This window comes from Neophocaena asiaeorientalis, unplaced genomic scaffold, assembly GCF_003031525.2.
Source record: "Neophocaena asiaeorientalis asiaeorientalis breed wild unplaced genomic scaffold, Neophocaena_asiaeorientalis_V1.1 scaffold150, whole genome shotgun sequence".
Lineage (NCBI taxonomy): Eukaryota > Metazoa > Chordata > Mammalia > Artiodactyla > Phocoenidae > Neophocaena > Neophocaena asiaeorientalis.
The window spans coordinates 6114566-6139556 of NW_020176571.1; the positions used below are offsets into that span (position 1 = coordinate 6114566).

Consider the following 24991-nt stretch of genomic DNA (forward strand, 5'->3'; position numbering starts at 1 on the left):
ACCTAGTGATGCTCCCAGCCGGCACTCAGGGGAAGAAAGTGGTGCTGGGTAAGGCAGGAGAACTCGCAGAGCTGCCCTGCAAAGCTTCCCAGAATAAGAGCCTGTTCTTCAGCTGGAAAAATTCTTACCAGACCAAGATTCTGGGGCGTCATGGCTACTTCTGGCACAAAGGTAGGCTGGCCCCACTCCCCGTTCAGAGAGGAAAGCCCCAGGGATTGAACATCCCTGGTGTCAGAGCCCAGCTCCTAGTAAACTCTGGGATCCTGGAGGTTCCAGCTGAGGGTCTCAGGGACTCTCCAAGTCCAGAGCCTCCCTCTGCCAGCTGCTGGTGGGCTGGGGAATGGCTTCTGGTGGTCTATTATAATTTCATTATATTAATGGATATTAGAAAAATAACTATCATATAAAACCCATGATTTCACGAATATTGTTGCTACAGATCCATGACCATACTCGGTTTACTTTCATTAAAAACAATAGAATGGGGGCTTCCCTGGTGGCACAGTGGTTGAGAGTCCACCTGCCGATGCAGGGGACACAGGTTCGTGCCCTGGTCCGGGAAGATCCCACATGCCGCGGAGCGGCTGGGCCCGTGAGCCGTGGCCGCTGAGCCTGCGCGTCTGGAGCCTGTGCTCCGCAACGGGAGAGGCCACAACAGTGAGAGGCCCGCATACCGTAAAAAAAAAAAAAAAAAAAAGAGAGGAACTGTGCATGTAGAAGCGTGTATATATATAGGTTCCCCTCTCTTCTTACATAAAATCAATTTATCATATATGGGTGTATATTATATGTGTATATATATATATGGAGAGAGAAAAAGAGAGAGAGAGAGAGAGGCTATATGTTAATTAATTAGATAATGTTCTAGGTGCTGGTGATATAATATAGTAAAGAACAAAAGAGACATTCAGGCAATGAGCACACCATAACAATGCACCTGGTTCTAACCTTGGGTTTTTTTTTTTCTTAAAATTATGCAGGTATTTTGAAGATTGTTCTGTATTCAATATGTGTGTGCATCTATCTATATCTGCATATATCTGTCCCTCTCTATATATTTCTACCTCATTTCTTTTCTGTGACTGCACAGTTCTTTTGTATAATTATACCATGATTTATTTGACTAATCCCATATTGTTCGACACTTAGGCTATTTTCATTTTATTGCTCTCACAAAAAAGAATTCTTCAGTGAGTCAAACCTGGTATCTTTGGAAACATGTACAAATGTCTCTGTAGGATGAATTCCTAGAAGTGAAATCTGTGGGCCAGGTCAGCTTGCTCTTTAGATATCTTTTTATTATACAAATTTTGCTGAAATGGCATCTGCTATAGTAAGATGCAACTGTATATCAATGTGCACTTTTCAATATGTTACTTCCTTTATGTAAATTTTATTGATGTTAACTGTTTTTTTCTCCAGATTTTTAAAGTATTACATGCTCATTATAGAATATTTGGCAAATGCAGAAAAGAATAAGGAAGAAAATCAAATGCACACATAATTCTACCACTCAGAGATATCTGTTGTTAACATTTTCATTTACTGCCTTCTGATCTTTGTTTAGTGTGGAAAATATATATTATTTACATAGATGATATCATACTATACATACTTTTTATCCTACTCCCTCAGAACATTATATCATGATGGGACAATCAATTATTAGGCTAATTTTTTAAAGTAATCTGTCAATGTTTACTAAATACAAAGTTCTAAAATCTTTTTACCTAGTAATAGCTATTCTGGAAAATCTATTTTTTAAATAGTTTTATTTTATTTATTTATTTGGCCATGCCACACGGCTTGCGGGATCTTAGTTCCCCAACCAGGGTTTGAATCCCCACCCTTGGCAGTGAAAGCACGGAGTCCTATCCACTGGACCGCCAGGGAATTCCCTGGAAAATCTATTTGACAGAAATAAAATTAGGAATATTTCATGAAACCTGTGCAAGGATGTTGTTATAAGGATTGCTTATAATATGAAAGCACAGAATTCAAACTGAAAACCCATCAATGATGAAAGGGTTAAACTATGGTACAACTGTGGGAAACTATGCAGATAATAAAAAACAAGGGCTTTCCGGAAAATTGAGTAGACATACATATTAGTCTGCTTGGGCTGCCATAACAAAATACCATGGTCTGGGTGACTCAAACAAGAGAAACACATATTCTCACAGTTCTGGAGGCTGGATGTCCTGAGATCAGGGTGCCAGCATGGTTGGGTTCTTTTATTTATTTATCATTTTTGGCTGCGTTGGGTCTTCATTGCTACATGCAGACTTTCTCTAGTTGCAGCAAGTGGGGGCTATGCTTCATTGTGGTGTGCGGGCTTCTCATTGCAGTGGCTTCTCTTGTTGCAGAGCACGGGCTCTAGAGTGCAGGCTTCAGTAGTTGTGGCTCACGGGTTCTAGAGTGCAGGCTTAGTAGTTGTGCCACACGGGCTTAGTTGCTCTGCCGCATGTGGGATCTTCCTGGACTAGGGCTCAAACCCGTGTCCCCTGCATTGGCAGGCAGATTTTTAACCACTGTGCCACCAGGGAAGCCCCATGGTCGGGTTCTTAAGAGCGCTCTCTTCCTGGCTTGCAGATGGCCACCTATTTGCTGTGTCCTCACATGGCAGAGAGAGAGAGAGGGCTCTCTGGGGTCTCTTCTTATGAGGGCACTAATCCCTCCAGGAAGGCCCCACCCTCATGGCCTCATATAAATCTAATTACCTCCCTATCTCCAAATATCATCACATTGAGTGTTAGGGCTTCTACATATGAATTTGGGGGGAACACAATTCAGTCCATAGTAACATACTTTTCACTCTTCCTCTCACGAAATACAAATGAAAACCTAGACATTGCATATAGAACTAACATAAGAAGATTCTGAAAGGTGTTGAGAAGAGAACAGACTGGTAGGGACCTCAGGGCCTGAAGAACAACAGGTTGGCGAGTTTTCTTTTTGCCTCGAATACCCCAGTCTTGGAGCTGAAGAAGCCGGCAACCTGGAAGCTCTGATGGGCACAGACGAAAATAAGCCTCACAGAAGCCTGCTCTCTTTAGTCAAAGGACCAGGAAAGGAGCAACCCAGCAAGACAAAAAACTTCAATATAACGACTGCTCTACTTCAGCCAAACACCAGAGGAAATTGTGACCCCACACCCTCCCATGCCAACAAAGGCTGAATGGGAGCTTAAACTTCCACACACCCCCACCCAGGCTGTATAGGCACCCAACACCTCCACTGAGATGAGATCAGAGAATGCAAAGTAGAGAATGGGGCTGTGCATCCCCACCAGCCAGTGAGAAGGCTCCTCCACCCCCTGTAAAGTCAGTGGAGATCACAGGAAGATCCTGGACTTCCACCCCACCCAGCAGTCAGGAGGCACCCCACCCTGCTGGGGTGGTGTCAGAAGAGGTCTAGTGGAGAGTCAAGACCTTTACCATCACCCTGTAGTAACCAGGATCTATGGAGACCACATGGGGAACTGGAACTTCCCCACGTGGGGAACTGGAACTTCCACCCCTGACCAGTTGTGAGGAGCATCCCCCTCTAGCACAGTGGAGAGTGAGAGGAGAACCTAGATTTCTTCCTCTACCTGGCAGTAATAAGAACGGTATAAAAGAAAGCCAGTTAAAAAAGAAGGTTTAAATAAGATCCAGAATCTCATAACATAACACTCAAATGTCCAGGTTCCAAGTGAAAATCACTCTTGATACTAAGAACCAGAAACATCTCAAAGTGGATGAAAAAAAGAACCAACAGATGCCCACACTGAGATGAAAGAGAGGTTAGAATTATCTGACAAATACTTTAAAGCAGCCATGATAAAAAGTTCTTCAGCAAACAATTACAAGCATGCTTGAAACAAATGAAAACCAGAAAGCTTCAGCAAAGAAACAGAGGATGTTGGAAATTTCCTGGTGGTCCAGTGGTTAGAACTTGGTGCTTTCACTGCTGGGGCCCAGGTTTGATCCCTAGTTGGGGAATTAAATTCCACAAGCTGCACAGCCTGGCCAAAAAAAAAAAAAAAAATGGGTAACATAAAAAGAACCAAATGGAAATTTTAGAATGGAAAAATATAACCAAAATACAAGGGATCAATGAATGAGCCCAACAGCACATTGGGGTTGGGGGGACAGAGGAAAGAATCAGTGAACTGCAAGATAGAACAATAGAAATTACACAATCTGAACAGAGAGAAAATAGAGTGGAAGAAATGAACAAAGCCATAGGGACTTGTGGGACTCTAACAAAAGATGTAATATTTGTGTCAATGAGTGAAGGAGAAGGGAAAGAAAATTGAACTGAAAAAGTACTGGAAAAAATAGTGGCTGAAAAATTTGCAAATTTGGCAAGAGATATTAACCTATAGATTCAAGAAGTTGAGCAAAGCCTAAGCAGGATAAACCTAAAGAAATCCACATCAAGACACTTCTTACGGCTTCCCAGGTGGCGCAGTGGTTAAGAATCCTCCTGCCAGTGCAGGGGACACAGGTTCAAGCCCTGGTCCAGGAGGATCCCACATGCCGTGGAGCATCTAAGCCTGTATGCCACAACTACTGAGCCTGTGCTCTAGAACCCGTGAGCCACAACTACTGAGCCTGCGTGCCACAACTACTGAAGCCCGCGTGCCTAGAGCCCATGCTCTGCAACAAAGAGAAGCCACCGCAATGAGAAGCCCACGCACTGCAATGAAGAGTAGCCCTGGTCACCGCAACTAGAGAAAGCCCGCACATAGCAACAAAGACCCAATGCAGCCAAAGATAAAATTTTAAAATAAAATAAATTTTAAAAAAAGACACCATAATTAAACTTCTAAAAACTAAAGACAGGGCTTCCCTGGTGGCGCAGTGGTTGAGAGTCCGCCTGCCGATGCAGGGGACGCGGGTTCGTGCCCCGGTCCGGTAGGATCCCACGTGCCGCGGAGTGGCTAGGCCCGTGAGTCATGGCCGCTGGGCCTGAGCGTCCGGAGCCTGTGCTCCGCAACGGGAGAGGCCACAGCAGTGAGAGGCCCGCGTACCGCAAAAAAAAAAAAAAAAAGTTGGTATATACTGCAAGATCACTTCCAGAAAGGTTCTAGCCATTTACAATAAGTCTAGATAATAATGTCACTGTGTGCCTATCTCACCAGCACCCTTGCTGACACTGAATAGTAATATTTAAAACTTTTTTTTTTGGCTAATTTGATGGTTGAAAAATATATCATTGTTGGTTTAATTTGCATTTCTATGATCGCCTGTGAGATTGAAACATATGTACTCCCTTCTAAACATTCTTACCTCTTTTGTGTTGACGTTTTTGTTCTGTTCCTATGATTTGAATTTCCTTCAGAACAGCTCCCCTTCCCAGCTTCCTGATCTCTGACCACGGCAGCATCACTCTCCTGACTCCCCCAGTTTCTGAACCATAGAGCCAATTTTTTTTTTCCCCCTACTTCAGTCCCTGATTTCCCATCAGTCACTGCTTATGGCCATTCCTTCCCGTGGAAGTGTTTTTCTGTTTCATCTTCTTTGTTCTCATGGGAACTCCACCCTCATTAGCCAAGGCCACATACCCCTCCCCTGGATTACAGTGGAAGCTTCCTGGCAATTCTCTCTGCTACCAGTCTCTCCTACTTCAATTCTCTTCCTCCTGCAGCAGTACCGGCTCCCAAAGCAATGCTTTGCATGTGTCACTCCCTAGTCCATTAGGCTAAGCCTGGAAGCCTCTGCCTGACATTCTTCCCCTCAGCATCGCTTGCTGCAGCTCCCCAGCCGGAAACCTCACACCCAGGTGTTTTCCTCACTGCTTTTTTTTTTTTTTTTTTGGCGGAACGCGGGCCTCTCACTGTCATGCCCTCTCCCGTTGCGGAGCACAGGCTCCGGACGCACAGGCTCAGCGGCCATGGCTCACGGGCCCAGCCGCTCCGCGGCATGTGGGATCTTCCCGGACTGGGGCACGAACCCATGTCCCCTGAATCGGCAGGCGGACTCTCAACCACTGCGCCACCAGGGAAGCCCCTTCCTCACTGCTTTGAGGTGGTTGCCTGTGCAGCTTTCCTGGAGATTTTCCCCCTTCCTAGATGTCCTTGCTGCAACCCTTTCCTCTAGCTCACCGCCTGTACTTCTTTTAAGGCTTGGTTCAGTACTGGTCTCCTCCATGAATTGATCCCAGATGCATTGATAATCTTTGACCTTTCACAAAGTAGAATCACTTTTACAAGGTATGGAACAGTCTGGACAAGGGGGTCATGACGAGGCTCGGAAGACGTTTTAAAAGGGAAACAAGGAGGAAAAGTTATTTTAGGGAAAGGGTGTTACATTTCATTTGGAACCAATTGAGTTTTGGGTGATGGCAGGACATCCAGATAAAGTCATCCCTTGGGCCACTGGAAACGTGGGCCCAGGATGTAGGCGAGAGGCTGGGGCTGGGGGTTATCTGCAGAGCTGACGGGGGATGCGGTGGAATTGAGAATGTCTACAGAAATGGGGAAGAGGATCCAGGAGAGAGTCCAGAGTAGCACCTAAATGTAGGTAGCAGAATAGGAGTCCAAGGTGAAGAAAAGGGAAGGGTGCTCAGATGTGGAGGAGAGAATCGGAAGAAGTGACACGGGGGCAGAACCAGAGGAGGCTACCCCTTCAAGAAGTTTGGTAGATTGGAGAAGGAATGTAGTAGGATTTCAGAAAAATTGGGGAGCTAACCAGCACACGGATCCAGGGGAGAGAGCAGGTAGGGTAGGGACTCCTGCAGGACAAATGAAAGGGGAGGTGGGCAGAGCTGGAGGAAAATCGGGGGTGGGTGTGAGCCCAGGGCTACAGGTTATCTGGAAAGGTCTCCTGGAGAGGGTGGCCCTGAGCGGCGGGAAGGGGCTGTGAGGTCTGGAAGAGGCAAGAAGGGAGAATGACGGCCGACTTGACAGTATGTCTCCCACACCAAGGCCAAAATGGGGAGAGGGCCAGGGGATTGAGGGTGGGAGCGTTATCTCAGCCGCCTTCACCCCATCCCTGCAAATATGCATTCTAAGTAAAAGTCTGTGTCTTTGCTATGCAAATTTAGCTGCTAAAGCCCTTCATTGTAATGAAGTTCTGGGGCTGCTGCTGCACCCAGAAAATGGTTAGCTAAAGAGAAGAGCTTCCTCTGGGTGCTGGTTGTTAGTTCTGATGAGGAGACTGGAGGAGGCTGCATGTCCGTGCTTGCAGAACTTTCCAGAGACAGTGTTGCACAGCGTACCCAACAGCCTGAATCTTAATCCTGGCTCCACCACTTACTGTTGTCAAAATTCAAAAGATAGGGCTTCCCTGGTGGCGCAGTGTTTGAGAGTCCACCTGCCGATGCAGGGGACGCGGGTTCGTGCCCCGGTCTGGGAAGATCCCACATGCCGCGGAGCGGCTGGGCCCGTGAGCCATGGCCGCTGAGCCTGCGCATCCGGAGCCTGTGCTCCACAACGGGAGAGGCCACAGCAGTGAGAGGCCCGTGTACCACAAAAAAAAAAAAAAATAAATAAAATAAAATAAAATAAATTCAAAAGGTAGACAAGGGCATAAAGTGAAAAGCCCTCCCACACCTGTCTCATGGGGATGCACTTCCTCTCCCTAGGGACTACCAAGGTGACCATTTCCTTACGTTCACCTCTAGAAATATTTGTTCATATACCAGGCAGGATAGATAGAGAGACAGGTAGATAGATGGATAGACAGGTAGATAGATGGATAGATAGATGGATAGATATAGATAGATAGATGTTAAATAACTTTCCCCCTCCTTTTCAAGCAATGGTAACCTGCTTAATATCTTGCTTTATTCAGTTAATGATGTTTCTTAGATATTATTCCATCTCAGAATAGAAAGAGCCTTCTCCTTCTTCTCTTATAGCATTCCACTGAATGGGTGAACTCTAATTTATTTAACCTCTCCTTTCTTGGTGAACATTTAGTTCTGTATGTGCATTTGTAATTCTGGTAGATATTACAAATTACCTTCCAGGGGAAGGGATAAATTGGGAGATTAAGACTAACATATACACACTACTGTATATAAAATAGATAACTAATAAGGACCTACTGTATAGCACAGGGAACTCTTCTCTATCCTCTGTAATGACCTATATGGAATAAGAATTTTAAAAAGAGTGGATGTATGTATATGTAGAACTGATTCACTTTGCTGTACTGCAGAAACTAACACATTTAAAATCAACTATACTCCAATAAGAATTTTAAAAACGAAAATGAAAACGAAACAAATTACCTTCCAAAGAAATTGTACTGGTTCATGTTCCTGCCGATAATGTGTTAGCAAGAGTTTGGGCAACTACTTAATTTCTCTGAGCCTCACTTTCCTTAATTGCAAGATAAGCAAAACAGTACCTATTTCTCAGAACTGTTGTGAAGATTACTTGAGACGATGCATGTAAAGTGTTTGGCATGTAGGAGTTGGTGCTCTCTAAATGAGGATAAGATTTTATATTTCGGGTTAGTGAGATGTTGTCCTGGCCTGGTAAAAGAATGTGTTGGGACCTCCTCGCCAGTCTGGGGTTCTCAGATTTAGGACCCGAGGCAGATTCTGCTGGAAATGAGCAACTCAGATAGCAGAGTTGTGGGCACCACCCTCGCCAGGGGGTGCCGTGCCTCCAGGGTACCCCAACCTCCTCAATACGGTGGCATTCTACTCCCAGGTGCCTCCAACCTGCACTCTCGAGTCGAATCAAAAATAAACCTGTGGGACCAAGGATCCTTTCCTCTGGTCATCAAGGATCTTGAAATACCTGACTCGGGGACTTACATCTGCGAAGTGGAGGACAAGAAGATCGAGGTGGAATTGCAGGTGTTCAGATGTGAGTGGGGCAGCCTGGGATGAGGACACCTCCAGCCAATCTCCCTTCCTCCTTGACTCCCATCCCTGTACCCAAACCAGGACCTGAGCTGGTGGCATTTCAACAGTCCAGAGACTGGTCAGACAGGCCGCCGCATCTCCTCAGCCCCTCCTCAGGCCTTGGGTCAGGCAGGGGGAGTCGAAGAGACCTAGGGGTGGGGGTGAGGGGGATGGAAAGGCAGGAGACAGAGGGAGGACTGAGAGAGACAAGGAGAGGGGGAGGGGAGAGGGAAACGCTGCCTTGGGCTGGGGATGGGCAGAAGGGAGATGCTGGGATGGGGGTAACGGAGAGACACCCTTGGTCTCCTGGCTTCTTCCCTTCTCCTTGGAGATGGTGCGTGTGTGTGACACAACTGGCCTGCTCCCCCCACAGTGACTGCCAGCTCGGACACCCGCTTGCTGCTGGGACAGAGCCTGACCCTGACCTTGGAAGGCCCCTCTGGTAGTAACCCTTCAGTGCAATGGAAAGGTCCAGGGAATAAAAGGAAGAATGAGGCCAAGAGTCTGTCACTGCCCCAGGTGGGGCTGCAGGACAGTGGCACCTGGACATGTACCGTCTCCCAGGCCCAGCAGACGCTGGTGTTCAACAAGCACATCCTGGTGCTGGGTAAGAGGCGCTCCCCTCCTCCGCAGGCCCCCTGGCCTGACAGACGGTCCCTCTGCTCTCGCTGCTGCTCCAGTTCTGGGTCTGCCCTGGGGGACATACTGGGCCCTCTCTTCCTCAAGCTTCTGATTTACAGCCACGCCTCAGGGTAGTGGACATGGGGGAAGGAAGGGACAGGGGATGTGAGGACGTGAGGGACCCCAGAGACCCAGGAGGAAGCCCCAAAGGAGGGCTGTCAAGGGCGTCTATGTTCTCCGTTACCTCAGCTCCCCCCTCCCACCAAGTTGGCAAAGCCACTAATTCAGGGACACTCACAGCAGCAAGCCAGCCCTGATGAAATTTGACGTTGCAAATTTGATGCCTCCTGAGCTAGGCTTCGGGAGGGAAAAAAGAGCCCAGAAGGCAGGCACTACCCCAGATCCTGTCCTCCAGGTGCTTACGGGACACACGGTAGGGTGTGCGGTGGTGAAGTGTGTGGACTCTGGTTGAAATCCTGGCTCTGGCTTAACCGTGTGGCCTTGGGCAAGTTACTGAACCTCTCTGTGCCTTGGTTTCTGCATCTGTAAAACAGGGATGGTCTAGCCTACCTTGTCGTGTTATGGGCAGAAGTAACATACGGAATGCACTTAGAACAGCACCTGGCACGTAGTCAGCCAGTATTTGCTCTTATCTTGTGAAGGGTGATAACTTATGTACCCAAGTGGTGCAGGCCAAATGGCCTCTGTGCTCTAGGATCCTGAGGAGGGAGAGGGCCCTTGTGGCTGGGCTGTTCTAGGAGGGCTTCTAGGGGGAGGGGGTGCTGCCGTGGGACCTCCCTGGCGTGCAGAGCTGAGAGAGGAGAGGGGAGGTAGACGGGAGTTTAAGCACCCGAATGGCAGCCTGGGTGTTTGGACTCACCTGGTCTCCTCCCGTTTCCCCCCACTACGTGCCTACCCGCCGCGTGCCTGCGTATGGACCCGGGTTCTCTCCCGTCCCCCTCCAGCCTTCCAGGAGGTCTCCAGCACAGTCTATGCAAAAGAGGGGGAGCAGATGAACTTTTCCTTCCCACTCACATTCGGAGATGAAAATCTGAGCGGGGAGCTGAGTTGGCTGCAGGCAAAGGGGAATTGCTCCCCCGAGTCCTGGATCACCTTCAAATTGAACAACGGGAAGGTGACTGTGGGAAAGGCTCGCAAGGACCTCAAGCTCCACATGAGTAAGGGGCTCCCCCTCCGCCTGACTCTGCCCCAGGCTTTGCCTCAGTACGCAGGTTCTGGAAACCTGACCCTGAATCTCACCAAGGGGAAGTTGTATCAGGAAGTGAACCTCGTGGTGATGAGAGGTGAGGAGATAGGCTGAGAAGGTGAGGGCGGGGTGGGGCTGGAGCGACCTGGCCCTGGGACCCTCCAAGGCAGGACAGGCCCCCAGAGGGATGCCTAGGCCCTGGCTGCCTGATGGAGCCAATCAAGGGCTGGTTTTGAACGGAGGTTGCAATCCTCTGTCCGTCCCTGACATCCAAGAGCCGGCCTAAGGTGGCCTCCACTAGAATTCCCAGGGGTCCTCCCTGAGAACCAGGCTCTAGTTCTGCCTCTGCCCAACCCTCTGTGACCCCCGACTAAGCCTGTCCCCTCTGTGGGTCGGCTTTCTCCTAAGGAGGATAACAGTATGACAGTGATGGTGACAAGGTCAGACGCCACACTGAGTTCTCCCCATCCTTATCTCCTTAATCATCGTAACAACTTCACAAATAATAACGGCTAATATTTGATGCTCTGTGCCTGCCAGGCCCAGTCAAGCGCTCTACATGTATTTCTCCATTTAATTTTTGTCTGGGGCTCAGGTGGGTAAGTAACTTGTTCAGAGACTCACAGATAGTAAGCAGTGGGGCTGGGGCTCAAATCTAAGACTGTTGGACCTCAAAAACCCTGTTTCCTCCATTATAACTGCATGAAAATGTGCTCTGAGAGGCTAAAAGAGGAATGCCAATGTAAAGTATCATTTTCATTGTCCTACGAATCGCCTTAGGGCATGGAGGTGCTGGGAACCGAGAGGTCCAGGCTCCCAGTCTCAGGCTCTTGTCCCTCTGCAGTGACTAAGTCCCCAAACAGTTTGACCTGTGAGGTGCTGGGACCCACGTCCCCCAGGCTGATACTGAGCTTGAAGAAGGAGAACCAGAGTATGAGGGTCTCAGATCAGCAGAAGCTGGTGACCGTGCTGGGCCCTGAAGCAGGGATGTGGCAGTGTCTACTGAGCGACAAGGGCAAAGTCCTGCTGGAATCCAAGGTCAAGAGTGAGTGAGAGTCCAGATTCCGTGGCCTAACCCTGAGCCCCGACCTCCTCCACCGTGGGACCCTCCCAAGGCTGGTGGAGACCACCCAGCCTCCCGGTTGCTCTGAGATGGGTGGGTTATAGGTGTGGTGCCTGGACACAGGGGTGATGAGGTGAAGTGGGGTGTGGTCCTGGGCTCTTGTAGTCCTACAAGTTCCCATCTCCCTAAGGTCTACAGCCCAGGAATGGGGTCCACCTGACCAAGAGGCCCCCTCCCTGGCTCCTCTTCAAACCCAGACAGAGAGACACACACACACATACACACATTCATGCGCACGGCACGTGGCGTGGACCGCCGCTTCTAGCTCCCCAGGATACAGTGCAGTGTCTAAACCTTAAAACCCCTTCCCCAGCCTTTCCCTTCCAGCCCTGGGGGCCCCCGAGGGCCCTGTGCACCCTGCCCCGCTCTCCCAGCCCAAGGACCAGACCCAAGTGTGGCAGGGCAATGAGGCCCTCCCTCCTCGGGCCCCCCTGCCGCATGCCCTGTGCCTGAGTGCAGCGGGCAGGGAGCTGAGCACAGCTCTCTCTCTTGCAGTTTTGCCCCCGGTGCTCGCCCACGCCTGGCCGAAGCTTCTGGCTGTGGTGCTGGGGGGCATCACCAGTCTTCTGCTTCTCGCTGGATTTTGCATCTTCTCTGCTAAATGCTGGCACCGCAGGGTGAGTGAGCCTCCCCAGACGCCCTCGTCCCCCTGCGGGGCACTTGCGCACCTGAGGCCTGTATGGCAACAAGGATACCCTGTGTCGGTGACCTGCTTCTGCTCTGGCTCCCTCGGCCCACTGCTCAGCAACCTCACTGCCAGCTGGGCCCCGTCCCAGATCCCACGCGGAGGGAGAGACAGGAAGGCGCAGAGTTAATTCTGGGACAGATGGCCTCAGCCACAGTCACTGCCTCTCCCCTCCCACGCCCGCCTCCAAGGGGCAGCTCCCTTTCAGAGGCCTGGGACCCTCACGACTCCTCTCTTTCTCCCTGGACAGCGTCGGGCAGAGCGGACATCTCAGATCAAGAGACTCCTCAGTGAGAAGAAGACCTGCCACTGCTCGCAGTAACTAGGGGGCAGAGAGGGAAGGGGGGAGAAGAGAGGGAAGGGAGGGGAGGAAGAGAAGAGGAGATGGGGGCTAGAGGGAGGTGGTGGAGAGGACAGAAGCAGGCAGGGATGGCCCAGGAGGTAGGTAGCTGGCGGGAGGTGGAGGACGGCGAGGTGAGGGGCAGGGGGCCTGCGATGTGTCTGGAGGCCATCACTGAGCTGGAAGAGAAAAGCAGGGTCTGGGAGCCAGGGAGGGCCTGGAAAGCAAGGAGCTGGGGGGGAACAGACGCGCTCCTCTTATTCTTCGTCCCTCCAGCCGGCTCCAGAAGACATGTAGTCTCACCTGAGGCCCCAGCCAGGAGGAGCTTCCCATCTGCAGCCTCCCCAGCTGGCTCCCCCTGCATTTCCTGTTGGTCTCCTGGGCCTGCGGACCACATGAATGTAGCCGGCATAGCGCCTCTGTCCACCTCCTGCCCTCCCCGTCCAGTGGGCCTTGGGTCCGCTCTTCAGAGGCTCACTCACACCCCCTCTTCCCCATTTCCTTTTCACTCAAACCCTAGCCCTTCTTTGATGATTTCTTCTCGACCCTCTCCCTCACTGCTCACTTGCATCTCAGGGGAGCACGCGGGACCGGCCCTGCCTGCCCTGGAGGGTGAGGCTGGGTGTCTGAAGCACGAAGCACAGGGCTGTCACTGTTCGGGAGAGGACCCTGGGACCAGAGAAGGCAGGGACTAGCCCAAGGTCACACAGCCCGTCAAGGACGGATCCAGATCCAAAGGCTCCTGACTGCCAGCCTGTGCTGCTCCATTCTGCCTGCGTCTTACCCTGTGTTAGCAGAACCACAGACTTACATCCTGACCTGAGCACAGACCAGCACATTCGTGCGCAGATACAGTTCCTTACCACCCAAGCAGCGTGGCGCTGTCTACAAATCAGTTTCACATCCTTAGTCTATTTGAACCTCATGAAAATCCTACAAGACTGGTAGTGACAGGACCAAGATTACTATCTCCAGTTTCTAGACCAGAAATGGAATGCAGAGAGGTCAGGTGATTGCCTAGGTTCACACGGCTAGTACGTGGGTTAGCCCAGGTCTCTTGACCTCTAGGTCCACTGCTATCTCTTGAACACAGGGACAAATACCACACAGATCTCTGCAGTTGGCTGGTCATAGATGCCCGGTACTACCTTGGATTCCCTTCACCACAGGGAGGTTGCCTCAGAGAGTTCAGGGCCTCCCTGCCGAGGATCCCTCCTCTGTCACAGCAGAATCCTATTACCAGAGGACAAAACCTGTAGTTCTCCTAATCAGGACACATGCTGCGAGCAGTGACCCGCCACTCACCCTGTCAGAACCTTCTAGAAGGTGAACTTTGCCAGGGGGACAGGGTGGGGAGCTGGCCAGAGAATGAACCCTCTGAGGGTACCTCTGGGCCTCAGAGATACCCACTGGGCCTCAGTCTCCCTGCCCCATACCCCCCTTCATCCCTCCCCCAAATGATTCAGGAGACAAGAAAATTGGGTTTACAAGTTTTCTTCTTCCTCCTCTTCTTCTTTTTTTTTTTTTTTTTTTTTTTTAACCCGTGTCCCCTGCATCGGCAGGCGGACTCTCAACCACTGCACCACCAGGGAAACCCCTTCCTCCTCTTCTTGATCCATTTCTCTCAGGATCCCCAGCCTCCTCTGCCTCTCTCTCCTCCCTTCCCTTTCTCACCACGTCCCACAGTCCCTACCCTTTCCCCCTTTTCCTTTCCCTCCAGCTTGCCGCCTCTTCCAGGAAGAACACACGGTTGTCTCCAGGACTCCCCATGGCTTGCTTTGTATTCCTGCCCACTCCCCACCCCTGCCTCCCTGAGCTAACAGAAAAATCCAAGAGACTGACTTTAAGGAAGTGCTCTTCTTCATTTGTGTGTGTGTGTGTGTGTGTGTGTGTGTGTGTGAGAGAGAGAGAGAGAGAGCGCGCGCGCGCGCGCGCTCGAGAGAGATGGCTCTTTTCTGGGGACCTGGAATCTTCTGATCTGTGGGGTCAGACCCAGAGGAGAGGTTGCCAGGCTTGCCCCAGGAAGATGAAGTTTCCCTGGGGAGGGAAAAATTCTCTGGAGGCCGATTACCCACCTCCCCACCCCAGAGGGCCCTGAGTGTGCGGGTGTGTGATACACTGACGGGGAGAGACTGCAGGGGCTGTGTGTGCCCTGCACGTGAAAAACTGTGATGTGTGCCGGAGAATTGTGTGTGTCGCCCACGCAAGTGTGAATTTGTGCTCCAGGAGGGGGAAGCGGTGTGTATTGGTGGGGTGCTTTCTTTCAGCCTGTGTACCCCGCATCCCGCAAGCAGCCCCAGCGTCCTCACCAGCGCCCCTCACTCGGCAGCCTCCAGCACATGCCCGCGTGAGCTACACCCGGGCACAGCCCTTACAGATACACACAGTGACACACGTGTCCAGCTCCCCGAGCAACACCAGCTGCCTCATCGAGCTTGAGTTCGTGTTGAAAACCGGGTGGGGTGGGGGCAGGACACGATCCAGTTCTCCAATGAAGCCGGTTCCCCGCCGTCCTCCTCGCTCCCTCCCTCCTGGCGCCTTCTTCGCCCCTCCCCCTCCAAGTCCCCACCGTCCGGTCCCCCGCCCCGCGCTCGCCCCCGCCCCTCAAGGCTCGCCTCCGTCCCGACCCGGGGCTGCGGCGGCAGGACCCCGGGAGAGAGGGGCTCGGAGGGACGTAGGGGGCCGAACGGAGAGGCTGGGACGGGCGGGAGGAGGGAGGCCCGGAGGGAGGAGGGAGGAGGGAGGAGGGCGGCGAGCTGGAGCCGGCAGGCGGCGGGAGCCGGGGAGAGCCGCGTCGGGAGTGCTGTCTCCATGGCAGTGCTGGGCGCAGCCCGAGGTAAGGCGACCCCGGCCCTGTCCCCCGTGGTCCCCTCCCCTCTTCCCCCGCCGCCTCCTCTCCCCCTCGGGCCGGCCCCTCCTCCCCAGCCACCTGCTGTTTCTGCCCTGGAGACCGCAGTGGGTGGCCCGCAGGAGGGAGGAGCCGCCTGACCTTTCACCCCTTTACCCCGAAGGGCGAGGGACCCCTTTCCGCCCTGGAGTCCCCCGGACCCCCTCCCACCTTCCTCTGATCTCTCTCCGTCCTTCAGCTCCTCTCTCTGTCCTTCACATCCTTCCTGCCTCCCTCCCTCTCCGAGTCCCCAGCTCTTTCTTCCTGAGCCCACCCTCTGGGCCTGGGTGGGTGTGGATGGGAAGGGGTCCAAGGCTGGAGGGGAGATGGGGGGCGCTCCTGACCGATTCCCTCCATCTCCCTCTAGCTGGCCATTGCCATGGCAACTAGGGTGTACTGGGCTCCGAGGGAAGACAAAGGTGGGGGATGGACTAGGACCTCTTGGGGAGGGCAAGGGTCTAAGGGTCTGCTACAGGAAACAGACCCTACCACTGATGTGCCCCATTTTTACCTCGCTTACCCCAAAGCCATTATGCCCATCCTTCCTGCCTCCACTCTCTTCAGGCTTTCACCCGAGTTCCTCAGAACCCCCTCCCCAGGGCTCGATGAAGCTCAGAGTCACCAAATTCAGAACATCTTCCTTCCCATCAGAGGGAAACTGAGGCTCAGGGCAGGGGAGGAAAGAGTGGGGGTCTATGAGGTGGAGGGAGTCTGAACCTTATTGAACACTGGGCTTTTCTTCTCAGCCTCCCTATTCCCTGCTCCCTCCCTCCATCCCCCCCTCATCTCCCCCCAAAGCCTCCTCTCCAGGGGTCTCTTGGCTTTTCCTTCTATTTTCAAATACTGTCACTTTGCCCCCTCTCTCCTTCTCTTCTGTTCAAACTCTCCTCCTTCCCCCTAGTTCCCCCTCTTTCCTTTTCTGGATGCTTCTGATGTCAGTGGTTCCCCTGTCTTCGGGTTCCCTGCCACCCCCCACCCCACCCCCGCCTCGGTCCCAGCCTCCTTTCTCCCATCTTCCTAGATACCCGGTGAGTGGGCGGGTGATCATGCAGGCTTGGGGAGATGGAACTGAGCACCTGGACCCCTGGACCCAGGAGCCTGGAAGGTTGGGGAATGACTGTAATACCATATCCCAGTTTCCAGTGAGCCCTCAAGAAGAAACAAGTCTTGCCTCTGCCATGGTAGCTCTGAGGAGAGATTCAGGGATGTGAAGATAGTGGTTGAGGAGTGCTGAGCAGGGGACAGAAAGAGGGACCCGGGAGGGCCAGAAGCAGGAAAAATGGCTGACGAAGGATGGGAGACAGGAGGTCAGAATACCTTCTCTCCTGGACGTCTGGAAAGCAGGGCTCTCATCCGTGTGGGGTGTTAGAGTGACGGTCTGCTTTAAGGCAGGAGAATGTTCTTGATGACCCCATGACCCCTAGTAACCAGTCATTTCTATCATTTCAAGAGAAGGGAGCCTTGGGTACCAGCTGGACACCAGCCTAGACCCCACCTTTGCTCCGCCCCTTCCACACCTCATCTCTCCCTTGCAGGGTGTCCAGGCGGCTGAGCCCCGCCCCCATGCCCCTTGAGGCATCCGGAGGACCCCTGACTGGCCAAGCACCAGAGGCAGAAGACAGCTGGAAGTCCTGACGTGGGGACCAGGGCTTCCCAGCCAGCCTCCTAGCTGGGAAAGCGGTCAGCTCGCCTCCCCCATCAACTACAGGGATACTTCTGGAAGGGTCCCACCCAGCATGGAGGCGGAGGACCACCTCTGCTGACCCTCAGTCTCCTCCCCTGCCCTCCACACCTGACCTTAGCTGGGTCAGTCGTGCAATGCTGAGCACTAGGGTAGGCCTAGGGGCGGCCTGCCTCACTCCAGGGCAAGGACTGTGGGCATCATGGGGGTGCGTGTGAGTGGGGCTCCTGGGTGAGACCTAGCCCCCACCCCCAAGAGTTCAAAGGGGGTGGGGGGACCGACGAAGGATGGCTCGGGGTGGGGCGGGGGCAGAGGAGGCCTCCCTCCGCTCAAACGCGTTGTCCTGGCTGGCCTGCGGGCTCCTGGCACTGCTGGCCAACGCCTGGATCATCCTCAGCATCTCGGCCAAGCGGCAGAAGCACAAGCCCCTGGAGCTGCTGCTCTGCTTCCTGGCAGGCACGCACATCCTCATGGCAGCCGTGCCCCTCACCACCTTCGCCGTGGTGCAGCTCCGGCGCCAGGCCTCCTCCGACTATGACTGGAACGAAAGCATCTGCAAGGTCTTTGTGTCCACCTACTACACGCTGGCCCTGGCCACCTGCTTCACCGTCGCCTCGCTCTCCTACCACCGCATGTGGATGGTGCGTTGGCCCGTCAACTACCGCCTCAGCAACGCCAAGAAGCAGGCGCTGCATGCCGTCATGGGCATCTGGATGGTCAGCTTCATCCTCTCCACACTGCCCTCCATTGGCTGGCACAACAACGGCGAGCGCTACTATGCCCGCGGCTGCCAGTTCATAGTTTCCAAGATTGGCCTCGGCTTTGGCGTCTGCTTCAGCCTCTTGCTACTTGGGGGCATTGTCATGGGGCTGGTCTGTGTGGCCATCACCTTCTACCAGACGCTGTGGGCCCGGCCCCGGAGGGCTCAACAGGCCCGGAGAGCGGGACCTTTGAGGTGCCGGCCATTGTGGTGGAGGATGCCCGAGGGAAGCGGCGGTCCTCGCTGGATGGGTCCGAGTCGGCCAAGACATCCCTGCAGGTCACCAACTTGGTCAGCGCCATCGTCTTTCTCTATGACTCACTCACAGGGGTGCCCATCTTGGTGAGATTGGGACTCCCCCCCACCTGCTCTCTCCAATACCCAGACCCCAGCATGATCACCTGACCTCTAACTCCATCATCCATCTTCCTCTCCTCTACCCAGCCCCACTTGTGAACCCCCATCTCTACCATCCATCTCCCAGTTCCCACTAGCCCAGCTCCGTAGCCTGTTCGCCAGTGACCAGTACTCAACTCCATCATCCATCCTTCCGTCCCACTCCCTGTCCTCTGGCTCCATCACCTATCCTGCAGCTCCACTATTCAGCCCCCAAGACCCATCACCCAGCTGCTAAGCTCCACACTCCACTCCCGAACTCCCTCTGGATACAACAGGGTCTTGAGCACCCCTGGCTGGCAACCCCAGAGAGCTCACCGCCCGCCCCACCCCCAGCTTTCTGCATCCCCATCTAGTCCCTCTTTCTGAATTTCAGTCTGTCTTCAAGTTTACTGTACGGCGTCTGCTCCTCTCCCTCTGCACCCCTGGGCTTCCTCTCCAGTACTCTGTCCTGATCTTCCTCTGAGTCAATCCCTTCCCCTCTGTTCGACCTGCTTCACCTCCAGCTTTGCCTCTGTCCCGATCCTACGTGATCCGGACCATCCGCTCCTGACTTCTTGCCCCGCCCCCGGCTGCACTAGGATGTCGGATCTGGGGTCGAGTGGGCCCCCTCGGCTCTGGGCCCTGACCCGGGGCCACTCTCCATCCTCCTGCCAGGTGGTGAGCTTCTTCTCCCTGAAGTCGGACTCGGCTCCCCCCTGGATGGTGCTGGCCGTGCTGTGGTGCTCCATGGCACAGACGCTGCTGCTGCCTTCCTTCATCTGGTCCTGCGAGCGCTACCGCGCCGACGTGCGCACGGTGTGGGAGCAGTGCGTGGCTATCATGTCCGAGGAGGATGGCGACGACGGTCAGAGGAGGGGCTGGGTTTTCGCTTTCCTAGGCGTCGGCTCCCTTTCCTGCCCTTTTCTACCAGCCCTTTTTCTTGTGGGGACAGGCTGCCCTGGAGTGCCCCCTGCTGGACAGAACCTGCAGCGCCCCTGGGTTGACTCGTGGCTCCCCTCTCCCCAATCATCACCCCGATACACACCCACTGCTTCCTCCTCTCGGTGTCTGTTCCCCCTCGAAGGCCACACTAGCCAGCTCTGCCTCCGCCGAGCCTAAGAAACAGTCCAGAGAACTAACACAACCATAAAGGAAGGCTGTGGAACCAAGGGAAAGCTAAGCTTCCTGAGAGAGACTCCCCAGCTACAGGGACAGCTCCTGGCGTGGGATTGGGGGGCCAGGGGTAACTGTTCCAGATAAGTGTGTCTATATGTATGAATCGCTAGGGATTCAGCACCGAATGCAACAGACGTTGGCCACTCTTGTTTTCCTCTTGGAGCTTACAGACTAATGGAAACAGGATTCTCTGGGGAGCTTATAAGGGGGTGGGAGCTTTTAAAGGGGGTGGGGAAGTGTATTCCCTGCCTGTAACCACTCTGCCCCTTTTTTCTCCTAGATGGGGGCTGTGATGATTGTGCAGATGGCCGAGTGTGCAAAGTTCGCTTTGATGCCAACGGGGCCACAGGACCAGGGGGAAGGGACCCTACCCAAGTGAAGCTGCTTCCTGGACAGCACACGCTCTTTCCCCCTCTTGAGAGGGTCCACTACTTACAGGTATGGGACTAGGCAGCACACCTCCTATTCTGGGTATCCCCTCACTACTTTTCTCCAGTCTCTGTTATCCATCCCGACCCCCGATTCCCTAGCCCCAGCCTGCAGGGCACATGAGGAGTAGGTGAAAGGAAGGCATGGCAAGGGAGGCTCCCCTTCAGACCGCTCAGAACCAGGTTTGCCCATCAGAGGATGTTTTGCAGAAGTGTAAGGGGGTGGAGCCATCTTGCAGAGTCCCCACTTTGGTTCCTGCCTCTACCCCCTTTGTCCCGGCAGCACCCCTGGGTCTACTTGCTCCTCTCCCCAGGTCCCTCTGTCCCGCCGTCTGTCCCACGATGAGACCAACATCTTCTCTACTCCTCGGGCACCTGGCTCTTTCCTGCACAAGTGGTCATCCTCTGATGACATCCGGGTCCTCCCAGCCCAGAGCCGGGCCCTAGGGGGCCCTCCTGAGTACCTGGGACCGAGACAAAGGCTGGAGGAGGAGGAGGAGGAGGCTGAAGGTGGGGGGTTGGCCAGCCTTCGCCAATTCCTGGAGGGCGGGGTTCTGGGGTCAGGTGGGGGACCCCCACGGGGTCCAGGCTTCTTCCGAGAGGAGATCACCACCTTCATTGACGAGACACCTTTGCCTTCTCCGACGGCCTCGCCGGGGCCCTCTCCTCGCCGGCCCAGGCCGCTGGGAGTCTCACCCCGCCGACTCTCCCTTGGGTCCCCTGATAGCAGAGTCGTTGGACTTCCTTTGGGGCTAAGTGCAGGGCGACGCTGCTCCCTGACGGGAGGTGAGGGGAGTGCAAGAGCTTGGGGAGGATCTTGGGACCCAGGTAACCCCATCTTCTCCCAGCTGACCCTGTGAGCCCAGGTGGGCCTGCTGGACTCGGGGGTGGGGGGGCCTGGGAGCATAACGCCTCGTTCTGTCCCTGACCCTGAGGCAGCTGCCTCCAGGCTCTGGGGAGATGGAACCCCTGCTGTCTCCCATCCAAGTGACCAGATGCCTGACTCACCTTCCATCATCCCTAGCAAAATGTATTAAAGTCTGAAGTGTCACCATGGAAACCTGTGTGTCCAATGTGCTGTGGTGGCAAAGGGGATGGTCAGAGGCTCGGGGGGTGGAGTGGCTCATAGAAGACAAACTGGAGCAGGCACACTGGACAGAGGCACAGAAATATACACAGAGAAAGACAAACATGCAGACATTCACAGGGACGGCCTTATGAGAGCCCCTCGGGCTGGGCTGGGCGGGAGGGCGGTGTGGAGGGGGGAGGACATAGGGAGACACTTGAGTTAGCTGGTTTGGGGTTTGAAGGATCTTCGTTGAGATCTGTGGAGGTGGTTTTAGAGGATGTCTCTATCTCCCATGCCTCAGCGCTCCTCCTTTTCCCAAATCTGTATGTGCGCACTTCCTGGGCAGGAAAGGATTTGAGCAGACCTGGTGTCACAGACCTGGAGTTTACCCCCCTCCCTGCTGCATTCGAAAGTTCTTTGTCCAAAAGCGCGTGTGTGCGGGTTTGTGGGTGGCATCCACGCTCCTTTTCCTGGACCCCAAGAGTGGAGGAGAACGCAGCCGCAGTAGCTCTTCCCACCCGCTGGGCCTCGGCGGCTGGAGTCAGGGGTCCTACGAGGCTCCTCAGGCTGTCTTCAGAGCACCAGGCCTGCTCCACCGCCGGCCGTCTGCCCTGCTCTCCCCGCGGTCTGTTTCTTGGTCCACACCACCCCGCTGGTACTAAAGCCCGCGTTCTCCACCTTCTGCCAGGCGTCCTCTGACTCCCGGCTCGCTCTCACCCCGGCCTCTCCCAGGGTTGGGGCTCGGCCCCATCAGCTCCCGTCGGCGCCACTCATTCCTCCTCTCTTCCTCTCCTCCCTCCTCTCTATCTCGCCTTCCTTTCCCCTCCCTCTTCCTTCCCCGTTTCCTCCCTCTTCCTCGCGGCTCCCGCAGTTCCCTCCTGCAGCCGGCCGGCGGCTCTGCACGATGTTCCGGCTCCTCCAGTGGCTGCCGCTCTTGCTGCTGCTGCCTCCCCCGGGGTCCCCCGAGCCCCCCGGCCTGGATACTACCAGGTGCGCGGCGGCCCGGGCCCCGGGGGTCCTCCCCGGCCCCGCCGCTGTCCTCCTCCAGCTCCCGGGAGGGGCGGCGGGCCAGCGCCCGGACCCGGGTGGGGCTGTGTGGATAGGACCTCGTCTTTGGAGTCCGTCCTATCAAACCGTGACAAACACCCATCGAGGCCGCCGAGGGACAGCCTTGGGAGAGTGGGAGCGAAGTTGGAATGGGTGTCATGCGGCGGGGTGGAAGTAGGTCGGAGATGGAGGGCAGGGGCCTGGAGTTTTAGAAAGTCTTACTGAGACCTACGCGGAGTGACAGCCGCCTCTTCCCAGGAATGAAGGGGGAGGATTAGGGTTGAGATCCGCCGCTGGAGAGAGAGCATGGGGGCGGGTAAGGGGGTGAGTGTGAGCCTTCGCTTGGGGCGGGAGGGAGCTTCGGGAAAGAAAGATGAGGAGCGGGCCAGGGCTGAGGGGCCCGGTGTCCCGGGGCAGGGGCAATGGACGCTGCGCGCTACTGGTGCGGTCCTTGTTGCCTAATAATGCCTACGTGGCCGGGGAAGGGGGGCGCTGGTCACACACACCTCAGCTCAGGGTCCTAGAGCCCAGCGGCTTTTGCTGGTCGCTCGGGTCACCTCTACTTCTGCACCGCACTTAGCCATCACTTCCACTTCGTCTCTCCAGCGAGGTCCCTCTGCCCATACCCCACCCACTCCATCACTTCCACTTCGTCTCTCCAGCGAGGTCCCTCTGCCCATACCCCACCCACTCCAGTCTTCAGACCCTTCTTCTGCTTCCGTAGCTCCCAGACTCCTGAGAGCCCCAACATACTGGGGGTCTGGAGGTTGGGTGGTGGGCAGTTCTCACCTACCGGTCTTCCAGAAGGCTCTGGGGCAGTGCCAGGTGTGCCTGGGGTGCGGAGGCTGGGGAGGAGGCAGAGTCTGACACCCCTACCCCAGGGCTGACTCCCTCATCCTCCCCGCTTCTCAGCTGAAGAAGTTGGACCTGGCAGCAGCCGCAGCGCACACCTTCTTTGTGGCCAACCCGACGCACCTTCAGATGCGAGAGGACATGGCTAAGTACAGACGGATGTCCGGGGTTCAGCCCCAGAGCTTCCGGGACCTGGAGACGCCCCCATACTGGGTGAGACCCTCAGCACGTCCCCTATCCCGCCCCCAGTCTTTGACTGGCTGGATACACAGGCCTCGCCGGACTGTGCATTGTCCGCTGGGCATCAGGAAATCTGGGTACCATCCTCTGTGACCCTGATGGGAAGTCCCTCTCTGTGACTTAGTTTTCTTCCTGAGATTCACAAAGTCCCACGTTCTAACATTTGGATTCCGAGGCCCATACTGTATTCCCCAAGGCGAACTGGGACCTGGAGTCCAGGCCCCAAATGAGACCCACACCCCTCCCCTTCTTTCCCCCTCCCGATCTAGTCTGGCAACCCTTGCCCCAGGATTTCAGGTGACTGACCACTCCCCTCCCCAGCAGGCAGCCTATGACACCGGCCTGGAGCTGCTGGGGCACCAGGAAGCAGCATTGGCACTGCCCTGGCTGGAGGAGGCCCTGCAGGAGAGCCTGGCCCAGGTGGAGAGCTGCCGGGCCGGCTGCGAGGGGCCTGAGGAGCAGCAGAAGGCGGAAGAGGAGGCGGAGGGGACCGGGAGCCCCGGAGGCCTGTACGAGGCCATCGCAGGTGAGGAGCTGACGTGCTGCGCGGGGCCTCACGGTGCCCAGGGAGGTGCGACGCAAGCTGAGCGGCGCACGTGTGTCCCCTGCAGGGCACTGGATAGGGGTCCTGCGGTGCCGGCAGCGCTGTGTGGGGGACACGGCCACACGTCCTGGTCGCAGCTTGCCTGTCCCAGACTTCCTTCCCAGCCAGCTGAGGCGGCTGTACGAGGCCCATGCTCAGGGTCAGTGGGGCAAGGGTGAGCCCTGGGGGTGACTGAGGTTGGAAACGGGGAGAGTGAAGGTTTGTCTCTGATGGTATCCTGAGCCCCATCTCTCCCTCCCTCCGTCTGTGTCTGCATCTGTAGTTGGTCAGGGCTCCATGGGGACCACCACCTCAGGAGGACGCTTGCTCCTTGCTGTTTCTCACCTTCCTTTATTTTTTCCTCTCTTCCTCCCCTCTGAACTCTGCCCACACAGCTCAGGTATGTTCCAGTAAGCTTTGGAAAGAAGCAGAGGATGAGCCTGGGATGGGGCCCTGGGAGGCCACCTTCTCCGGCTCTGCCTCTGTCCCCCTGGCTTCTTGCCTCTGCCCAGGGATCACAGCGGTGCCCGGTCTCTGGGTCCCACCCCACGCTATTCTCTGTCTCCAGTAGGGAATCTGTCCCAGGCTGTGGAAAATGTGCTGAGCGTTCTCCTCTTCTACCCGGAGGATGAGGCTGCCAGGAAGGCTCTGGACCAGTACCAGGCCCAGCTAGGAGAGCCGAGACCTGGCCTCGGGCCAAGAGAGGTAGCCCCTCCTCACTCACCCTGTGAGGTAGCCCGAAATCAAACAGATATACTGGAGAAGTCACCTGGATCCAGCCCCCCATTCTGGCCAAAGGCGACGCCAAGTCCAGCATCTGCTCGGTCTCCACTCCCTGCTCCCCACTGCAGGCTCTACTTCTGAGTCCAAGCCCCAGCCCAGCCCTCTTCCATTAACCTCACCCCTGCCTGCCCCCACCTCTGCACATGTGCACGGCACACACACACACTACCCCCAGTCTGAGCCCCGACACCCTGAAGCTGCTGAAGGAGGAGGCTTGAGGCGAGGAGCACAGCCAAGGTTAGGGAGCCTGCGGGCTCCCCAGCTCCTCCAGCCCTAACTTCCCT

The 24991-nt window shown here is 55.0% G+C and overlaps 3 protein-coding genes across 5 annotated transcripts in view; all 3 read left to right on the forward strand.

The window, feature by feature from the left end:
* CD4 (CD4 molecule) overlaps window positions 1-14369 on the forward strand; it is a 21807-nt gene extending 7438 nt beyond the window's left edge. For both annotated transcript variants that reach the window (XM_024733384.1, XM_024733385.1), the window contains exons 3-10: window positions 7-171; window positions 8651-8809; window positions 9221-9454; window positions 10434-10772; window positions 11520-11720; window positions 12294-12415; window positions 12734-12801; window positions 13100-14369. In XM_024733384.1, the coding sequence (XP_024589152.1) occupies window positions 7-171; window positions 8651-8809; window positions 9221-9454; window positions 10434-10772; window positions 11520-11720; window positions 12294-12415; window positions 12734-12801; window positions 13100-13130 (1319 nt within the window). In that variant the 3' untranslated portion in view covers window positions 13131-14369. The remainder of the gene's footprint in view (window positions 1-6; window positions 172-8650; window positions 8810-9220; window positions 9455-10433; window positions 10773-11519; window positions 11721-12293; window positions 12416-12733; window positions 12802-13099) is intronic.
* Window positions 14370-17678: 3309 nt separating this feature from the next.
* GPR162 (G protein-coupled receptor 162) lies at window positions 17679-20993 on the forward strand. Its single transcript, XM_024733539.1, is given in 5 exon segments — window positions 17679-18336; window positions 18339-18493; window positions 19205-19394; window positions 19986-20143; window positions 20448-20993. Coding segments are annotated over 5 exon segments (1707 nt in total).
* Window positions 20994-23169: 2176 nt separating this feature from the next.
* P3H3 (prolyl 3-hydroxylase 3) overlaps window positions 23170-24991 on the forward strand; it is an 8806-nt gene continuing 6984 nt past the window's right edge. The window contains exons 1-4 of one of the 2 annotated variants that reach the window (XM_024733540.1): window positions 23170-23314; window positions 23666-23867; window positions 23953-24084; window positions 24493-24631. In XM_024733540.1, the coding sequence (XP_024589308.1) occupies window positions 23231-23314; window positions 23666-23867; window positions 23953-24084; window positions 24493-24631 (557 nt within the window). In that variant the 5' untranslated portion in view covers window positions 23170-23230. The remainder of the gene's footprint in view (window positions 23315-23665; window positions 23868-23952; window positions 24085-24492; window positions 24632-24991) is intronic. The other variant, XM_024733541.1, reaches the window with a different exon arrangement.